General features: G+C 35.5%; 2 protein-coding genes across 2 annotated transcripts; one reads left to right on the plus strand and one right to left on the minus strand.

The window, feature by feature from the left end:
• Nucleotides 1–12,605: 12,605 nt before the first annotated feature.
• On the plus strand, nt 12,606–13,115 carry LOC101314624. The gene has a single exon (XM_004310126.1). The coding sequence runs from the start codon at nt 12,606–12,608 to the stop codon at nt 13,113–13,115; it is 510 nt and encodes a 169-aa protein (XP_004310174.1).
• Nucleotides 13,116–14,755: 1,640 nt separating this feature from the next.
• On the minus strand, nt 14,756–16,892 carry LOC101313475. Its single transcript, XM_004309967.1, has 5 exons — nt 16,656–16,892; nt 16,136–16,298; nt 15,972–16,038; nt 15,596–15,866; nt 14,756–15,451 (listed from the first exon to the last, which is right to left on the minus strand). The coding sequence occupies exons 1-5, from the start codon at nt 16,733–16,735 to the stop codon at nt 15,235–15,237; spliced, it is 798 nt and encodes a 265-aa protein (XP_004310015.1). The 5' UTR covers nt 16,736–16,892; the 3' UTR covers nt 14,756–15,234.
• Between the last annotated feature and the right edge of the window lie 836 nt (nt 16,893–17,728).

Here is a 17,728-nt window from a genome sequence, read left to right on the forward strand (position 1 = left end):
GTAGCTCTGAATACTTTAGAATTTTTGTATATTATGCGATGTTCAGAAGTGATAAATTGAGAGTGAATTTGAAATTTCGAGTTAGGGTTGTCCATCTGCAAGGGAGATTTTCTTAATCTTTTCAGTAAATTTTCCTTGGAGGTGGTCCCCGCACGACTTACTCTGGGTTTCAGGGTGAAATTCGGGGTGGGTCGTGTCACCAAAATAAAACAATGTTACTTGAAGAGATTAGTAAAAATGTGGTGCATCTATTGCCACCCTACAACTACTTTACTCATCCCACACATTGTTGGTTTATTGAAAGCCTAAAATGACCTGATGTAAAATTACAGCAACGGACAACAAGTTGTTATAAGTGACAATTTTTTTTATCAAATTTTTTTTAAAATATCAAAATGATATATTAATAATTCTCAAACCAGAGAAAGCCATTACATATCCTCTCTCTATCAACTAAGGGTAGATAAAAAGTTTGTGATTTTATCATTTTGTTTTGGATGAACACGTACTTCATAAACACTAACCCATAATTTATCATATTCGGTTATTCTATGGAGTCTGAAGACACTAGCATTCAATCTGAAGATGAGGTGAACTGTTTGTATTTCTTTTTTTTCTTCTATTTTTTCCATTGTTGATCCTCCGTCTATCTCTTTATTCATTATTTCCCATGTCGATTTTGCATGTTAATTTTTATGTCTAGTCGCTCACTTATATTCGATCGTTTGATATTGTGTGTATTAGATAAAATTATAAAATATATATGTAGGGTGATCGAGAAGAGAATGTAGGGTGAACAAAACAAATATGAAATTGGAAAAATATATGTAAGGTGAACAAAATAGAATTAGAAAAAGGGTATTTTTAGTAGGGTGCGTCTATTGCCACCCCACAAACCACTTTATTCACCACATATGTTGATTTATTGAAATATCAAAATACCCTGATGTAAAATTACAGCAATGGACAATAAATTGTTACAAATTACATTTTTTTTTTTCTTTTTCTTTTTCTTTTTTATCTTTTTGTTTTAGATGAACACAAATTTCATAACTTTAACCCAAATTTATCATATTCGGTCGTGAGTTTGAAGACACTAGCATTTAACTTGAAGATGAGGTAAACTGTTTGTATTTTTTTTCTTTGTTGATGATTCGTCTATCTCTTTACTTATTATTTCTCATGTCGACTTTGTATGTAAATTCTCATGGACAACTATTGTACTGTATTTATGAACAACGGATAGATTAGTTCAAGAAACTTAGAAGTATGGAATGTGTTGCTACTAGAGATACATTTATAGACAATGTTCATCTTGATATCGATTGATATCAGTGAGTTGTTAAATTTGAGAGTTTTTTCTTGTTCTTTAACTTAGATTTATACTTTTATGTGAATTTTTGTTCACTTTGTGATTTTACTTACCTTGAGCAAATCTGAATTTGAGAAAATATATGAAGAAAATGTAGGGTGAACAAAGTAGAATTGAGAAAATGGGTTTTTAAGTATTGTTAATGGGTGAACAAAGTAGACTTACAATTAAAATTATATGAGTGAGGTGTGAAGAGAATGTGGGGTGAGCAAAGTGGTTTGTGGGGTGGCAATAGACGCATCCTTTTTAGTATTATAAATGAGTGAATAAAGTAGACTTACAATTAAAAATAAATAAGTAGGTTATGAAGAGAATATAGGGTGAACAAAATTGTTCGTTTTAATATTTAAAGGCAGAAATACAAAACACTACCCGACAACATTTCCTTTCACAAATCAGTCCACAAACATTTTACTTATACAGTTTAGTCCTACTCCATTTTTTTTTACTTTACTTTACCAAATAAGTCTAAGCCTTATTATCCTAAGAACTAGCCTTCAACATGCCATCTTTTCACCTAACGACACCTTGTCTTTCTGGTTACTTATCTTGGCGGAATCACTGCTGCCTTAATATAGTAAAACTTCCTAGCACTTATTAACAAAGTAATTTAAACAAAACATAGGAATTATAAAACACTCATGCAAACTTAATTATCTAGATATTGATATTTTTGTGACGGATAATAGGGCACAAGATAGAATTCATTTATTCAAACATGAATACAAATATAAAACCCAGACCCTCGCTTAGTTACTCATGATTACAAGATAAACACTTACTTGTATAAACAGCACTCCACATCAGATGATTACAGCACACTACACAATAAACACTCTATTATTCTCACACTATACTAGACAACTGTATTCTTACTATCTTATTTCTTGAGAAAGTTTGAGAGGACTTCGAACTTCTATCTCAAGTTTCTGATCGATGTCTTCCTACTGACGTCTAAGGCTCCTTATATAGGGAGCAGACTCCAAAATAAAACACCCCTAAACATAGTGGAGGACAGGAGGAATCCTTATCTCGATAACTTTACTTTTGAAAAAGTAAAGTCCTATGTCTTCATGTGTCGGCAACCACTCACCTCTTTTTTGAAAAGAAAAGTTGCTTGTCATGATGCGTCGGCAACTGTTCATTTTTCCAACATATTTACTATGTTGTGATATTCTTCTAGATCTTCCTCATATCCTGCTGAAGAGTTAGGACCACTGTATTCTCACTCTCGTGTAGTGTCATCTTCTTCATTGTCAAGATTTGAATCAAAAGAATAAGAATATTCTTATACTTTTCATCCTTCTCGATTTTCTTTAGCCATGTGGTGGTAGCCAGAGTGCAATCAACTTCTTTCCTCATAAGAGCTGTGAAAAAGTCACAGTTCTCTGGTGGAGGATGATTATAGCAAGTGACCATTATTTTTTCTCCATTTGCCAACAGACTTGAATCATAGTCTCTTAGAACCACATCTTTGATAACTGTTATAGCCATAGCTTTCATCCATGGGATGCTTTGATTTGGTCTACCATTGTCATCTGCAACAGCTGGCTTTTACACTGGACTTAGATTAATCTGACAAAATGATACGGAGAGATGTAATTCGTCTGTCCATTTACCATTGTCCATTCTGGGGGAGTAGAAATAAATTTTAATCTCAGAATACATCCATCAGGCCTAATGTTCTTGACAGCTTCAGATATTATATCTAGAAATCTCTTCAAGTCTTCATTAGTTTTTGTCCAAAGATTATGAACAAAACCGTTTTCTACAAGCCACAACTTGTGTTTTTGGGGATGCTCTGCTTGAATATCAACCAAGTATCTCCCATAATATGGGTCAGGGACTACTGATAATGTTCTTGGAAGAACATCTTTAGCTTCTCCTAAGAGATTATGAAAACTATACCATTCAGATTCTTTTAGTGCTAGCATTGAAATTTTTAGCACTTTCAGGATTTTCAAAGTAAACAGCCTTAGAATTTTCGACTTGATTTTCTGCTTGTACCCCTTTGTCCTTTGTATGAAATCCATACAATTCTTCTGTTAAGGCTTTTAGTGTCTGAAGCAAGTGAGCTTCATTCTCCTCATAGAACGCATACAGGATATTATCAATAATAATCTTCTGCTTAAATGCCAATAGCCTTTCTGTCCTGAATACGGGTTTTTGAAAGATCTTCAAAGGTTGATCATGAACAACCTTCTTCCCAGTAACTAAAGGTAGTTTAGTTGCCCTAAAAGGGTGTTTCTGCTTTTTGGCAAAGCAACAGCAGCCATAAACGGACTTGACATGCCTTTACCGTCTGCCTTTTGAGACGGGCTAACCGGTCTTTTCCCCTCAGATCAGTCAGTTGAGGTTGTTCCTTTTGGACACAGCAAGAACTCATTCGCGAGTTTTTCTTCATCAGAAGTAACAGATTGATCTGCATCTTTTTTAGAATGGTTTGAAAGCTCATCCCATCCATGATCTAGTCTTGGCTTGATTCTTTCCAAAGGCTGGCTTGACTCAGCAGCTCCATAAGAAACAATGTATTGAAAGCTTGGTCCATCATGGAAAGGTCCTACGGTTTTGTCACCGCTCTTATATCTTTCCCAAAGCTTCTTCTCCTCTGATACCGGTTTCCGGCTTCTTGGATTGCGACATTCTCTTTCAAACATCGTCATTTCTCTTGTAAGAGCGTCAGACAAATAATTCTTGTCACCTGCAATCATTTCAACATCATATTCATATTGTGTTAAAAACATTTGCCATCTCAAAACTCTTCCTCTATCAGCAACATCAGTTAATTTATAATTTTTGAAATTTTTAACTCTTTTGTTATCAGTTCTTACTACAAATTTATTTCCTAAGAATGCCTCAGCACATTTAATGTTTAAGAATACCTCAGCACCTTTAATGTTTTTAATTAAGGCAAGGACTTCCTTGTCTCCGGTAGAATAGTTTAACTCTGTTGTATTAAACTTTCCTAATAGAAATTTACAAATCTTTTCATGATTTATATCTGGAGCAACAGCTAAAACAACTCCTGCCCAATAATAATCATTTGCATTAGTTTGCAAGATGATCAAATTCTTTCTTCAGGTAACTACAAAGGAGGAAGGTTTTTAATTAATTTTTTAATCTTTCTGACAGTATTACTGTCATCTTCTGTGAAAGACCATTTCTTTTTAAAACTTGTTTTTGGAGAGAGAAGTGCAGTGAGACCACTGACTTGAGGAATAAAGTCTCTCGCAAAATTAACAACTCTAAAAAATCTTTGCAAAGATTTTGCATCAGGGATATTGTCTGAAAATTGGCTGATTTTCTTAACAATGTGCTCTTGGAGACGAATCTCTCCATCCTTAACATGAATGCCAAGGACATCAATTTCTCCTTTTATAAGGTGAATCTTCTTCTGTCCAAGGATGATTCTTTTCTGGACAATAAGTTTACACACCTGTTCTAGGTGCTTTAGATGTTCATTCATAGTTCTAGAGAAGACAAGAATGTCATATATATAAACTATGCAGAAATCTGAGTAAGGTTTGAAGATATTATCCATTTTCCTTTGGAAAATAAACGGGGCATGCTTAAGACCAAATGACATAACAATCCATTCCTAATGCCCTTGAGGAGTTCCAAAGGCTGTAAAAGCAATGGAATCAGGATGCATTTTAACCTGCCAAAAGCCTGATTTTGCATCAAACTTTGAGAAGATTTTTGCTCCTTTAAGCCTGTTGATGAGAACTCTCACTTGAGCTATCTGATAACCGTCTTTAACGGTCTTCTTATTCACATCCCTGTAATCAATCACCATTCTAGTTTTTCCTCTTATTTGTTCTGCATGATTTCTCACCAAGAATGCTGGGGCATGATGAGGACTGTTTGAAGGCCTAATTAACTTCTTTTCTAGAAGTTCTTGGATCTGATTCTCCATTTCTTTTCTATCTTCTTCCCTATAATGAGGGATGGCCTTAACATGGCAAATAGCATTTTCATTATGCATCTTTAGCTGACAATTTCCCAATAATTTTGAGGGTCTTCACTGATTACTGATTTCAACAGATTTTCTATTTTTGTGAGAGTTGGTATTTATTTTTGTTATACTTTGTTAGCATATACCTTTAGGTTGTGCTCTCTGATGTATTTTTCTTCTCCATCAGAACTCTCATTGTCAGAACTTTGATATTCATAATTTTCCTCTAATTCAGAGTCTTCTGAACTTGTTGCCTCATTCATCAATTTCTCATTATGACCTTTAAGCTGCTCTTGTACCAACAAAACCAGCTTTAAAATTGGTTTATAATCACCACTCTTCATTGGCGACTTCTGATCCATGACTATTCTGTTTTCTTCCATCGCAATTCCAGAAACTGTTCTTGGAGATTTTTCCCAATATTCTTCAGGGATTACATATCTTTTAGCAAGACTGTACCCTGAACCAGTATCTACAAATGCATGTAGATGATACTTATTGTAATTGGTAAACTTCAGTCCTATAGTAATATAATTACTATATATGCTTGTCTGGACTGACATTACTCGCGCTTGCTCTCTTGGAGCATCAAGTATTTCTGTGAAAGGGTTGACCTTTCTCACTGCAGTTATGGAATCAAGAGGATTATCATTTGTCAGACCAAGTATTGGATTGGCACTCATGGACTTAAGTGAATCAAGAGACTCCTTGATTTCCTTGTTCTGGCTTAATGAAGTTACAAACTTCATTGTTTTTATATCCTCTTCAAGGTTCTTTTCTTATTCTTTTTTATGGAATACATTGTATTCCTCTTCTACCAGGACATGTGCTTCATTATCCTTGGTTTTTCTTCTTAGTTCTGCAATAAAGCATTCTCGATGATAAGTTTCTCCTGTATTTTCACAGTACATGGGAATTATATTATTATCATCACATTTGCAATAGTCACAAGTAAATTTTCTCGGATTGGGATGGAAGGTACTGATAATATCAGAGTTTGCTCCTTCCAATTTTGTATTTGCAATAAAAATATAGAACGATATCCTATATCTTCTTCTTCTTCTTCTTCTTCAGAGCTTTTTGAAGCACTTTCCATCTCGCTTTCTGATGGGAACTCAAGAGAATATATTGATTCATTCTCTTCATCAGAATATGCGATTTCAAAGCCTTTTAGATGAGCATACTCTATTGCTTCATCGTACTCAGCAATTAAGGCTTTAGAAGATCTCTTGTCCTTTTTAGGACACTCATTTGCATAATGTCCCTCTGCTTTGCAAAGCCAACATCTGCATTTCTTTACTTCTCTAGAAGAAAAATTGATTTTCTTTTTCTTTTTGAAGAATCTCTTTCTAGGAGAAGTTTGAGAAGATTGTTCTTTCTTATATTCAGGCTTCTTCCTGAACTTATACTTCTTTTTAGAAGCGAAATTTTTACCATGCTTGGTGCCAGAGAACTTCTTCCTGTATTTTATTTCTTTAGGAATATGACATCCCCATTGTGTTGGAGTATCCAATATCTTTGAGCACATATTCTCAACTCCTCTCAGTTGCTTCTTGGCCGTTTTGGATTTTCTGTTCTTTGTGCATTGCCTTCTTAGGAGATCCCTAACTCTTTTTGCTATTCCTCCTACTGTAAAATACCAAGGTGCTACTGCATCATTCTAGGGTTCTGACAACTTTCTATAATATGTTCTGATGAGATCATCATTTTCAATATCTCTAATAGTGCAGAAGTAGTTTTGGAACTCATTGGTGTATTCTTCAAAATACCTCATGTTACAAATACTCAATTTATGAATAGTTGTTTTCGCTCTTTCTTTAGATTGCTCTCTATGCCCAGTGATATCTCAACAGAATTGTGTATAGATAGGCACTGCAAAATCTAAAGGATTATCAGTCTGAGCTAGCTTGTCTGCCCAATCAATCCATTGAGAACTTCTTTTGAATGACTGATACCACTTATGAACTATTCCAATTAAGGTTGACTCATAATATGCATGAGCATTCTCGTAGGCAAACTTTGATAACACTAAAGCCTGAGTTAGCTTTAAACTAGCTACCCAGTTATCTATTGTCTTTCTTTTATCTCCTACCTGATCTAAATCCAGATACTCCTCTTTCGGACACTGACTGTCCCCGTTTAGGTTCGGTAGGGATATACTTCTGAAAACTTCGTTCTCCACTCCTTCTTGTAGGAGCTTGCCCTTTTGGGAGCTTGATATTCTTTTCTCGAATGATCTTAATTGGATTATTTGTAATGTTCTGTATTATGGTATGAACACTTTATGAAGGGACCTGCCTTTCTTCGTCTGTTTGCATAGAGGATGAACCTGACGATTCTTCTTTTGCAGCTTGATAAGGAAGAATCTTCCTCTTATTCTTTCCAAGTTGAATTTGAGAAATCTCATTCATAATTTTCTCTAATTCTTCTATGGATTCACAAGTCTCTTCCTGTGCATATAATCCTTTTAACTCTCCTGCTCTAAGCATTTTCATAGGTCTTTTGGTATCCTCTTCCTCAAATGTTTCTTCATGAAAGATAGATTTAGTTCCAGAAGAGCTAGCTTTTTCATAATTAGCAAATGAATGCCTATGAAACTGTAAGCTTATTTTTCCTCCCATGTCTTCATAAATTGAAGCATTGGATCTTTCGAGCTGTTTAACAGGAGGGGTTAAATTCCATTCTCTTGGGAATGTTACTTCATGCCATTTTGTGACATGTTTTTGCTGAGAATTATTTTTTGGGTTGGTGAGCACAGATGTAGTAATTCCAGGGCTATTTAGAAACCTAGTATTGGGAGTTACGTTTGAGCTCATCAACTTGTAATATATTCGATAATCTATCGCAAGTTCCATCATTCCTTTTTTCATAGAAATCTCATCTGTCTTAATTCTTAATCTTAGATAGTGAGCAGCATCTCTGAGATGTGTTGTGAAGTTTGGAAATAAATTGAAATATGCAACTTAGTTGCACAAGGAAGCTTTTACCGTTCCTAATAGACTTTTCTTAAAATCTGTTATTCTATCGTCTTGCAAGACACATAGAAAAGAACAGTCAATACCATCTCTGACTAAGAGTTTTATTCCTACCTGGACTGCTCCAATATGCATATAGGAATATTTTTTCTGGAAAGCTTCATTTACCTCTTTTGGAGTTAGCAATCTGATATTTGTTTCTCCACCTGTGGCTGGAACAGTTAATTCAAGTATCTTGAATCTGTGAGAATCCATAATGAAAGATCCCTTTTTATAGATCTCGTTGAATTTAAATCTAGGCGCAGATGCTTCTCGCACACTAGATTCGATTTCATTATACTCAAATTCTTGAGCGTTTATTAACTGTACCAGAAATGTGTTCCTTTTACTGAGGATTCTACTCAGCATCTTCATATCTCTCTTTGTTGTGGATTTTGATGTTTTTGCTGCTTTCCATTCCAGAAGCTTTGGTTCACTAAACCTTAGTCCTCCTTCTCCCGTTGGTGATGATGGAGTAGGGATAATGATTTTACTAGCCACATTTTGAGCTAGAGCCTCTTCATTTAGCCTTTCATAATTCTCTCCTTCCTTCATCTTTTCTACAATCTTTTGTAGAGTTGAGATCTTGTTATGTAACTCTCAAAATTGAACTTTGAGATCAATACTTATCTCTTAGAGATAAGCGATACTATAATTTTGCTGATGAATTATTGCTTCCACGTTTTCAGCAAGTTTTTCTGTAGGACGATGAAAGCCAATAGTTTTAACATCTTCTTTCTTTACTTTTAGATCAACTCTTTGATTCATCCTATTCTGGAGATTAGAGTTTCTAAAAGCTTTTTTAGGTTTTCTTGAGTTCTCTTAGTTCCACTGCTTGTTGATGAATATTGTTTGCAAGATTCTCAGTGCGAACTAGCTGTCTTTCAATATCTAATAGATATTGTTTTCTTTAAGATAATCTAGCTTGATTTCAAGCCGAGCAATCTTTAAATTTATTTTCTCAAGTTGATTAATCCGTAGATTAAACCTCTCGAGTTGTTTTGTAATTTTTTCAGAAGTCTTATCCCTAGATAGATGATCTAAGAACTCGATTAAGGCTTGGTCTTGAGGAATCAAGCTCTTCTACTCCGATCTCTCTTTGGAGATGAATATGTTCGTCGTAGAGCGTATTTAATACTCTACAAACGTATTCAATGGAGTACTGATTATCTTGAATGTGTCTTGAATGAAAGCACACTTCTCACTTGTCAGTTCCTTTGCAGTACAATAGGACTGATAATTTTTTGAGTTTTGATTCTCTCTTGTTAGTCAAGAGAAGCTAACTTTGTGGCATAAGCCTTTTTCTCTCATCTGCTTTTGAGCCAAACAGGCTCTGATATCAGCTAAGGCGAATCTAACCGATACTCAAAATATCAAGAGGTTTTTGGTCTTGCTCAAAAGTTTGTTGAAGAACTTCAATTTCTTCTCTTGATTCGTATATCCTTCTTTGTAACATAAAAAAATTTATCCCAGTAATTTTTGGTACTTCTAGGAAGCTTATCTCTTCTTTCTTTTAGTTTTCTGAATTTTCTCTTTCTTCTTGCAATTCTTTATATGATTATTTAGCTTCTGCTAAATATTCTAATCTTGTAGCAATATATTCTCCAATGATGAAAAATTAACTATCTACCTTTGAGTAAAAAGGATAGATTTATACATTTGTATTATGATAAATAAACAAATTCATATGCCCACCATGCTCCGTCAAAATTATTTACTATAGGCAACACAAAAAAAAATAATATAGCATAAAAGACAAAAAGGACTAGAATGTAAATTTCTGTCCTAAATTGTTAAAGAAATTATGCAAAGGACTATTTTATAAATGAAATTTGGTTGGGTATTAAATTGTAGTTTACCTATATTTAAATTCGTGATATTTTTATTTTTTATTTTTTTTAGGGGAAAGGAAATAGTTTTATTGATCCAAAATCATGACGACCAAAAGGTCAAACATGAATAGTTTTGACTGGGCTGAAGCCCAAGTGAAGATTTGAAAACCAAAAAAAAAACCCACATCCACACAATAGTAGTGTAGTTCAATTGGCTTAGTGTAATGAGTTACGCTCTTCTCCTCACTGGTTTGAGTCTCGGTGGAGACAGTTCATGCGTTTTTTTTTACCCTTTTTTGACTTTTTCTTTGCTGTTTCACAATTTCTTCTCCCAATTTGTGAATTTTGTTTCTATTTTCCTCTTCTTTCACTCATTTTCTCTTCCTTTTACTCACTTTTTTCTTTTACATGTTACTTCATTAGTATGTATTAAAGGCTTCTTATCTATTTTTTTTCTCCTCCCAAAAAATCGTTTGTATTTTAGGAAGCTATTTTTAACTAGAAAAAAATTTATATATATGTGTCTTAAATTTAGCTCAACCGAAATTCACATCCTGGTTCCGCCACTGATACACGCAACATAGTTAGAAACTAAATACAAGCTACATCTAATAATTGAAAAACAACCTCAAAACTACATCAAAAAATGTGGATATGACAACTAAAAAGCGATATTAAATATAATCTCTAGTCCTATACAACCATAAGGCAAAGCAACCGTCCACATGAGTATGACACCTAAGACCCATTGGTGTACGTTTCCACTCGAACAGCTGGGACATATAAATTCGTGATATTGGTCACATATTAAGTATTAAAATTAAACAAAATTACAAGGATTGTCACTAGAGTAAAAAGTCAACAATTACTCTCTTCTCCCGTTAAACCCAAACCCTCGAGCAAATACACTATAGAAGATCGCTCTCCTCTCTCGACGTCCCCTTTGCTTGGACTGTAAACCGCTACGCCATTGCCGCCACTATGAAACCCTAGATTGGTTATGATGCTCGAAAGCACTCCACAAAGTACATAGGTCTCGTTGATCCGTGTGTCATGTACAAATCCTATATATATGATACCTACATACATATATATATATATATAGATCATGCCTTTTCAGATACGGACCTCCGTATTTATTTAAAATGTACGGATTTCCTTAATTGACATACTTTTCGATCATATTTTCTCATCTCAACCATTCATCTTTTAAGTATATATGAGTAGATCATCTCTACAAAATTTTAGCCAAATTGATAATCATTAAGGTATTTAAAAATGTGAATTACACGAACGGTTCCTGTTGAACAGATTTGGTTCGTTCATTGTAATCATATAGTTTCGATACCTTAATGATTATCAATTTGGCTGAAAATTTGTAGAGATGATCTACTCATATATACCTACAATGTGAATAGTTAAGATGAGAAAATATGATCTAAAAGTGGGTCAATTAAGAAAATCCGTACCTTTTGAATAAATACGGATATTTGGACCTGATATGTATATATATATAGAGGATCAGAAGCGGACGTCCGCACTCGGCTTAAAGTGTTGACGTCCGCACTCGGCTTAAAGTGTTGACGTCCATCCGTTCTCCACCCTCCGGCACCGACGACGGCGCGCCTCCACCCCTAAAGACTCCAGTAGCGTCCCTGACCATTTTCCCTCCCCGGTAAGTCCGTTTTTTCCAGTTTTCTGGCGAGATCGACTTTGTTTGAAGTTTTGGGTGATCTCGTCGGAAAACTGGAAAAGAATGGACTCGCTGGGGAGGGAAAGTGGTCAGGAACGCTGCTGGAGTCTTCTGGGGTGAAGGCGCGCCGGCGCCGGAGGGTGGAGAACAGACAGACGTCCGCATTTTAAGACCGGTGCGGACGTCCGCTCCTGATCTGGCATGTATATATATATATATACACACACAAGGCCCTTCCATTGAGGGATCCCTATTTTTGGCCACTTTTAGGGATAGGCCCACATCATTGGATCTGTCATTTAATGAGTTGATGTCTATTTTGTCTATTTATGTATATATATATAATACTTTTGGATTCAAAAATATCAAAATCTTTTTGCTGTTGTTATACAGTAAATAGCTAGAGGCTAAATTAGGGGCAGTATATGTGGTCATTTGACTCATTTCTCCTGTAGGTCATGAAGAATCAACTCATTACTTCTCAAAATAGACAAACAAAAACCCGAAATGGAACGGCGCCCGCCCTATTCGGCAGTTATTTAGAGGGAAGATTAACTGGATTTGACTGGAATTAAACAGATGAATATATTTCATCAATTGGATTTGACTGCATTTAACTAGTTCTTTGTGAGTCACCCTGTATATAATACTCGATCTGTCTGTATCCTTCAAGCTTCAACAAAATTTCTACCTCGTCTTGTTTTTGACTTTTTGTTAAACAGCTTTGGCAAGGTCAATGATGAAGATTTCAATATTATCATTAGCAGCTGTTCTCATATTTTACTTTCAACTTGCGTCTGTGAATGCCAATCTCATTGACGATGAATGCCCCAAAACTCCAAAACCTAATGTCTGTTTCTCTTCTCTGAATCCATACTACCGGACACACGACCCCCCCAGTGTCCGGGAATTAGCCATTGTGATGGGAAGTACAGTACTCGTCAACAAGGTTTATGCAACCATCGACAAAATCAACGAGCTCATCAAGGAGATGCCTTCATATCAAGTCCTACGCAAATGCGCCTTCAACTTTCAGATAATCAGAGATAATAAAATCACAGAATTCAGAGGATCGTTTGTTAAATCTGATTATGGTGCTGCAGCGTCAGCTCTTAGCAGTATCGTCCCCTTGGCCGATGGATGTAGCTCACCTCTCAGTAAGGGTTATTCAGACCTAATTGATTTGTGTACAGATGTGTCTAATACTGCGATTGATGCTGCAACAATTGTCAAGAATATCCCAAAATAAAACAGTGTTACCTGAAGAAATTAATAAATCGTTTTAATATTTAAATCTTTATCTAATTTCTTCTTTATCAAGTCCATCACACATATAAGGGTCTTTATCCAGACCTAGTAGGAATGTGTTCAATATTGTCTGAATGCTGCAGCTATTGTCATGCATATTCCTCACACTACTTGAAATGCATTGGTCCCGGCCTGTTCGTTTATTTTTACCAGAGTTTACGAACAAATTAATAAATTCAATTTAGTATCTAGATCGATATTTGTCTGATGATTGCAGAAGTAGTATCAGTCAATATGTAGATGGATCTTGTCATGCTCCGCCATATGATATACTCACAACAAAATCAGTGAGCTCCTCAAGCAGACCCTGGACAGAAATCCTTACTCGAATGCGGCACAAGATTTGCAAATGAAAAGCTATAATATCAGACAATTCCGATGATCACTTGTTGAAACTTGAAAATGATTATGGTGCAACCGTAGAAGAAATCAACAATGTTGTTCTTTTGGCTGATGATTGCAGAAGGAGTATTGGTCTTCTACACTCTCTAGAACTCATGTGTGTTGAAGTGTCTGATCTTACAAATGTGGATGCTTCAGCTGTCAAGTCTGTCATGCTTCTACCCTATATATCCTTTTACGTTGCCTTTTTTTATAAAATCTTAATCTCTGTTGTGTTAGTCAAGTCTTTATCATGATATTCAAACTTTAAGCTAGAGAATTCGCCTCAAAATCTTCTAAGGTTTTACGACTGTGTCTAAGTTTCGTCTCTTTTGTATGGATTGAGGATAATTTTACCATTATAGCTGTCCACATTTGCACTTGCTCTTGTCTAAAACTTAGGACTCTCCTACCAACATTTTGGCGGAAATGATGCTCGGCTAATTATTTTCAGTGAAAATTGTATTCTTGGATGTGCCTAACCGCCTACTAATGTTAAAAACACTTGTTTGAGTTGTTTCACCGTCTGTTGCAAGATGGCACCACCCTAGATTTAACCCAAATCTCTGGTGAACAAACTGAAAATAAGCGACAAACATATCGATATAAGGATTAATCAGAAACAATGTACGTCATTTAGCATTTGGACTCGGTTATAGTTCCGTCGCATATTCACATACAGACAGAACGATACGTTTTGCTGAACAAGGCCATTGCAAACTGTTCTGAATGCTCATTTGATGTCTCTTCTATGTGTCAAATGAAAAACTCTGCAGCTTCCTTTGACAGCAGCAGAGGTATGAATTGTTAACTGAGAAGTCGATCTTCCTTCAATAGCCTCTATTGGCCTAACAAACCATTACCATATAGATGGAGGCTTGTTGATACAATATGGGATTATCAAGGCAATGGTTGCATGCATTAATTGGATTTTAATAGATGAATTGCATGATGGGAGGGGATTCCAATCTATCACAAACTGAATAGGCAACAAACCTATCGACAAGGAATAACGAGAAACAAAACTTGTAGGACAATTGGATTCAATATGTAGTTTCACCACAGAGAAGCCCAAGGATACTTGTTGCTGATCAAACCTGAACTCACTGTCCAACATTATGCCTTCTTTCAGTGAAAGCAAGTGTTTCACTAGAAGCAGCAGAATCAAAACACACTCTAGACAAAGTTCATGAGGAAAAGAAAACCCACCTCATTATTATTCTGTCTGCAACCTTTCATTTCCTGATTATCAAGGGAACGAACAATATACAACAACCGAAATTGGAGGTTACATATTATGAAGCAAGCCTAAAAGTTGCTGAAGATAATACTCATAATAGTATCTACGAGGCCAACCCATAAGTGAGTTGCAACCACACAACAATGAGTTCTACTTGGAGTTCCTCATCGCTGCCATTTAGACATTGTATTCCCTAATTTACAAGTGTTTTGTGCTGGCTAACGGAATACTAATGAAACCCAAATTTCTGAAATGAGAATTTTGATATTACTGATGAAACAATCTTACACTTGACTTCTAAACTTAAAAAAGGACAACATAGAACTGTTATTCTGGGTAAGAATCAAATAAAAGTTCCTTACCAGATGCTATTTACATTTGACAGGAGCCTCTTTTCTTTCTGTACACCACCTGCTCTTCATTCGGTTCTTCTTTTTTCTCAAATCAAATTAGAGTATTCATAATACACCATGAAAAGAGCATCTGGATAATCTTTTGGAAGGCTGTTGATGTAGAGGTAGAATCGCAACAAGTCCTCCTTTGAAACGGTTTCAGTGTCAACAACATCATCATTACAAGTGAGCACCCATAAGTCTTCTGAATTAACTCTCTTTATATTACCACGACAGAAGGGACATGCCTCCGACTTTCTGTTCCTGTAGTTCACAAAGAAAAGATTGTATTAGTAAACTAGAAACCAACCAAGCATTTTTACTCTTTGAAAATAACCACTCATGGTTAATGCTGTAGAAGCTGCAAATGATACAGGGGATACATTTCAATTGAATCCTTGTACATACCAGTTTCGATAACATTTGATGCACATTTCATGACAGCAATTAGGCAAGACCATTTTGGTACACGGCTCTAAGCAAATGCCACACTCCTCTTCTCTCTCCAATTCAGCATTGCCAAGAGTGCCATCTCCTTTAGTTATCTTTGCATTGCCAAGACTGCTATCTCCTTTAGTTAACTTTTTTCCAGAAATTTTCATGCTAGGATGTTCTTTGTCAGCATCATCTAATTCCCCAAAATCTCCATGAAGCCGCTGAAGAGAGGGTAAGATAACAGCTGCAGTTCCGTTTTCATACAAACAAAGTTAGAATCAATTTAGAGAAGCAAAAAAGACTAATACTCGTTTTACTGACAAATTGAAGAACTGGGAACTTGACATACAATAGAAATCCCTTATAGTTGCCTTCCTTCCATGGCTTGAAATGTTGGGCCTGCCATCTGTGTATACCTATATCAAGAAGGGCATGCTCAAATTCTATAACAAAGAAAGTAAAATCCTTTCCAACAATCATTATACACTTGTAGACTAGAGAAGAGGAACCAACCTTGTAGACAAGTATATGGAAGAAATTTAGATATCTTGGAAGTAGACAAGTGCATGAGGAATCAATCCACTGTAACAAGAACAGAAAGAGAGGAGCCCAGTGATTGTAAACCAATTTCATTTCAAATCGAACACCACCCTTAGCTCTTGGAATTGCAGCAGCTCTACACATAAACCATAATCCAAACCAAAATTACAATCTCTGAAATAGCACAAACAACAAGCAAAGTTTCCAACTTTACAATTCAATCAATACCTCAATCATGCTCCCAAAACCCCAAACTGAGAAACAAACAGAGGCAAACACAGCCTAAATATGCAGTAGACAATATGGGTTTTGATTATTCTTGCCTCAATTGGCAAATTATGATCTTTGACCATGATTAAAAGGCACAAATTTGGACTTGGACCAATTTGGACTTGGACCCAAAACACAAAACTTCCCACCTGAGAAAAAGATATGCAGAACAAACTAAAAGTAGCAAACAAAGAAATTAGGAAGCAAGTAGAGTTGTCCTTACAGAGAATTGGCATGCTGTATATCAGCCTCTATAACATTCAAAGAGTCCTGGTAAGAAGACTGGTAGTATATCATCTCCATCACAAAAAACCACAGAGACCCAAGAACAGAGAGAGCAAGAACTCCTCTCTGTGCTCACAAAGCTTTAATCTTTCTGGGTGTTTTGGTCTGTGTTCAGAGAGAGCTTAATGCCCAGCGCCAGAGACAAAACAGGAAGGCTTGTTTCCCTAGGCTCTTCTGCTTTTTATCTTAAACCTTTTGTGACATATAGGCGGCTGAAAATGATTGTTTTCGGTGTTGCCTGCTTTTTATGGTCACAATTAAAATACTTGTAACAACACACCTTCTTCTTTTGCTATGATATGATGAAGAATTGATTATTGTTTTTTTTTTTTTGGTAGAATTTGGAGAAGGATGCCCTCATTCAGTTTATGTTCATATCATATTTTAAATTTATTGTTAGGTCAATAAGAGAAATGATATTTTGATGTGCTATGCTATCTTGCTTTTTCACAAATTTGGTTCTCTTTTAATATTGCCAAAGAACCTTTTGTTTGATTTTTCTAATGAATGAAATTTATCATTTTTGAATGGTGCATTATTTTATATGGTTTTAGGAACAATTCCAAGCTTCCAATTCAACTACTTGTTTTTTGTATGATTTTTTTGGTGGTGGGTTTCTCTTATGTGTATTGCAGTATTTACTGACTCATTATACAATCATCTGGTACCACTGATCAGAGAGGCGGGTCTCACTTCTGGGGTAGGTTTATCAACAAAACATATCAGGTGGACTTGGTGGAGAATCCCATAAGGAAAGCAATATAATACTCTGCAATTATGAAGCATACTGATGTTGTGGGCCTGTGGCAAATACAAAAGAAATTTTAGGCCTCAAATTTAGGTTTTTTTTTTTTTTTTTTCCTTAACTTGAGAATGGGGTCTGCTATCATATTTTATGGTGGCTTCTGTCCCAAGTAGTTCACATTCTCCTTTGGCATGATCCTTAATTTATTGATTTGTTAATAACAGAATCTACAATTGCAATTTGGTAAGGTACATATTCCTTTCAAC

Source organism: Fragaria vesca, unplaced genomic scaffold, assembly GCF_000184155.1.
Source record: "Fragaria vesca subsp. vesca unplaced genomic scaffold, FraVesHawaii_1.0 scf0513160_u, whole genome shotgun sequence".
NCBI lineage: Eukaryota > Viridiplantae > Streptophyta > Magnoliopsida > Rosales > Rosaceae > Fragaria > Fragaria vesca.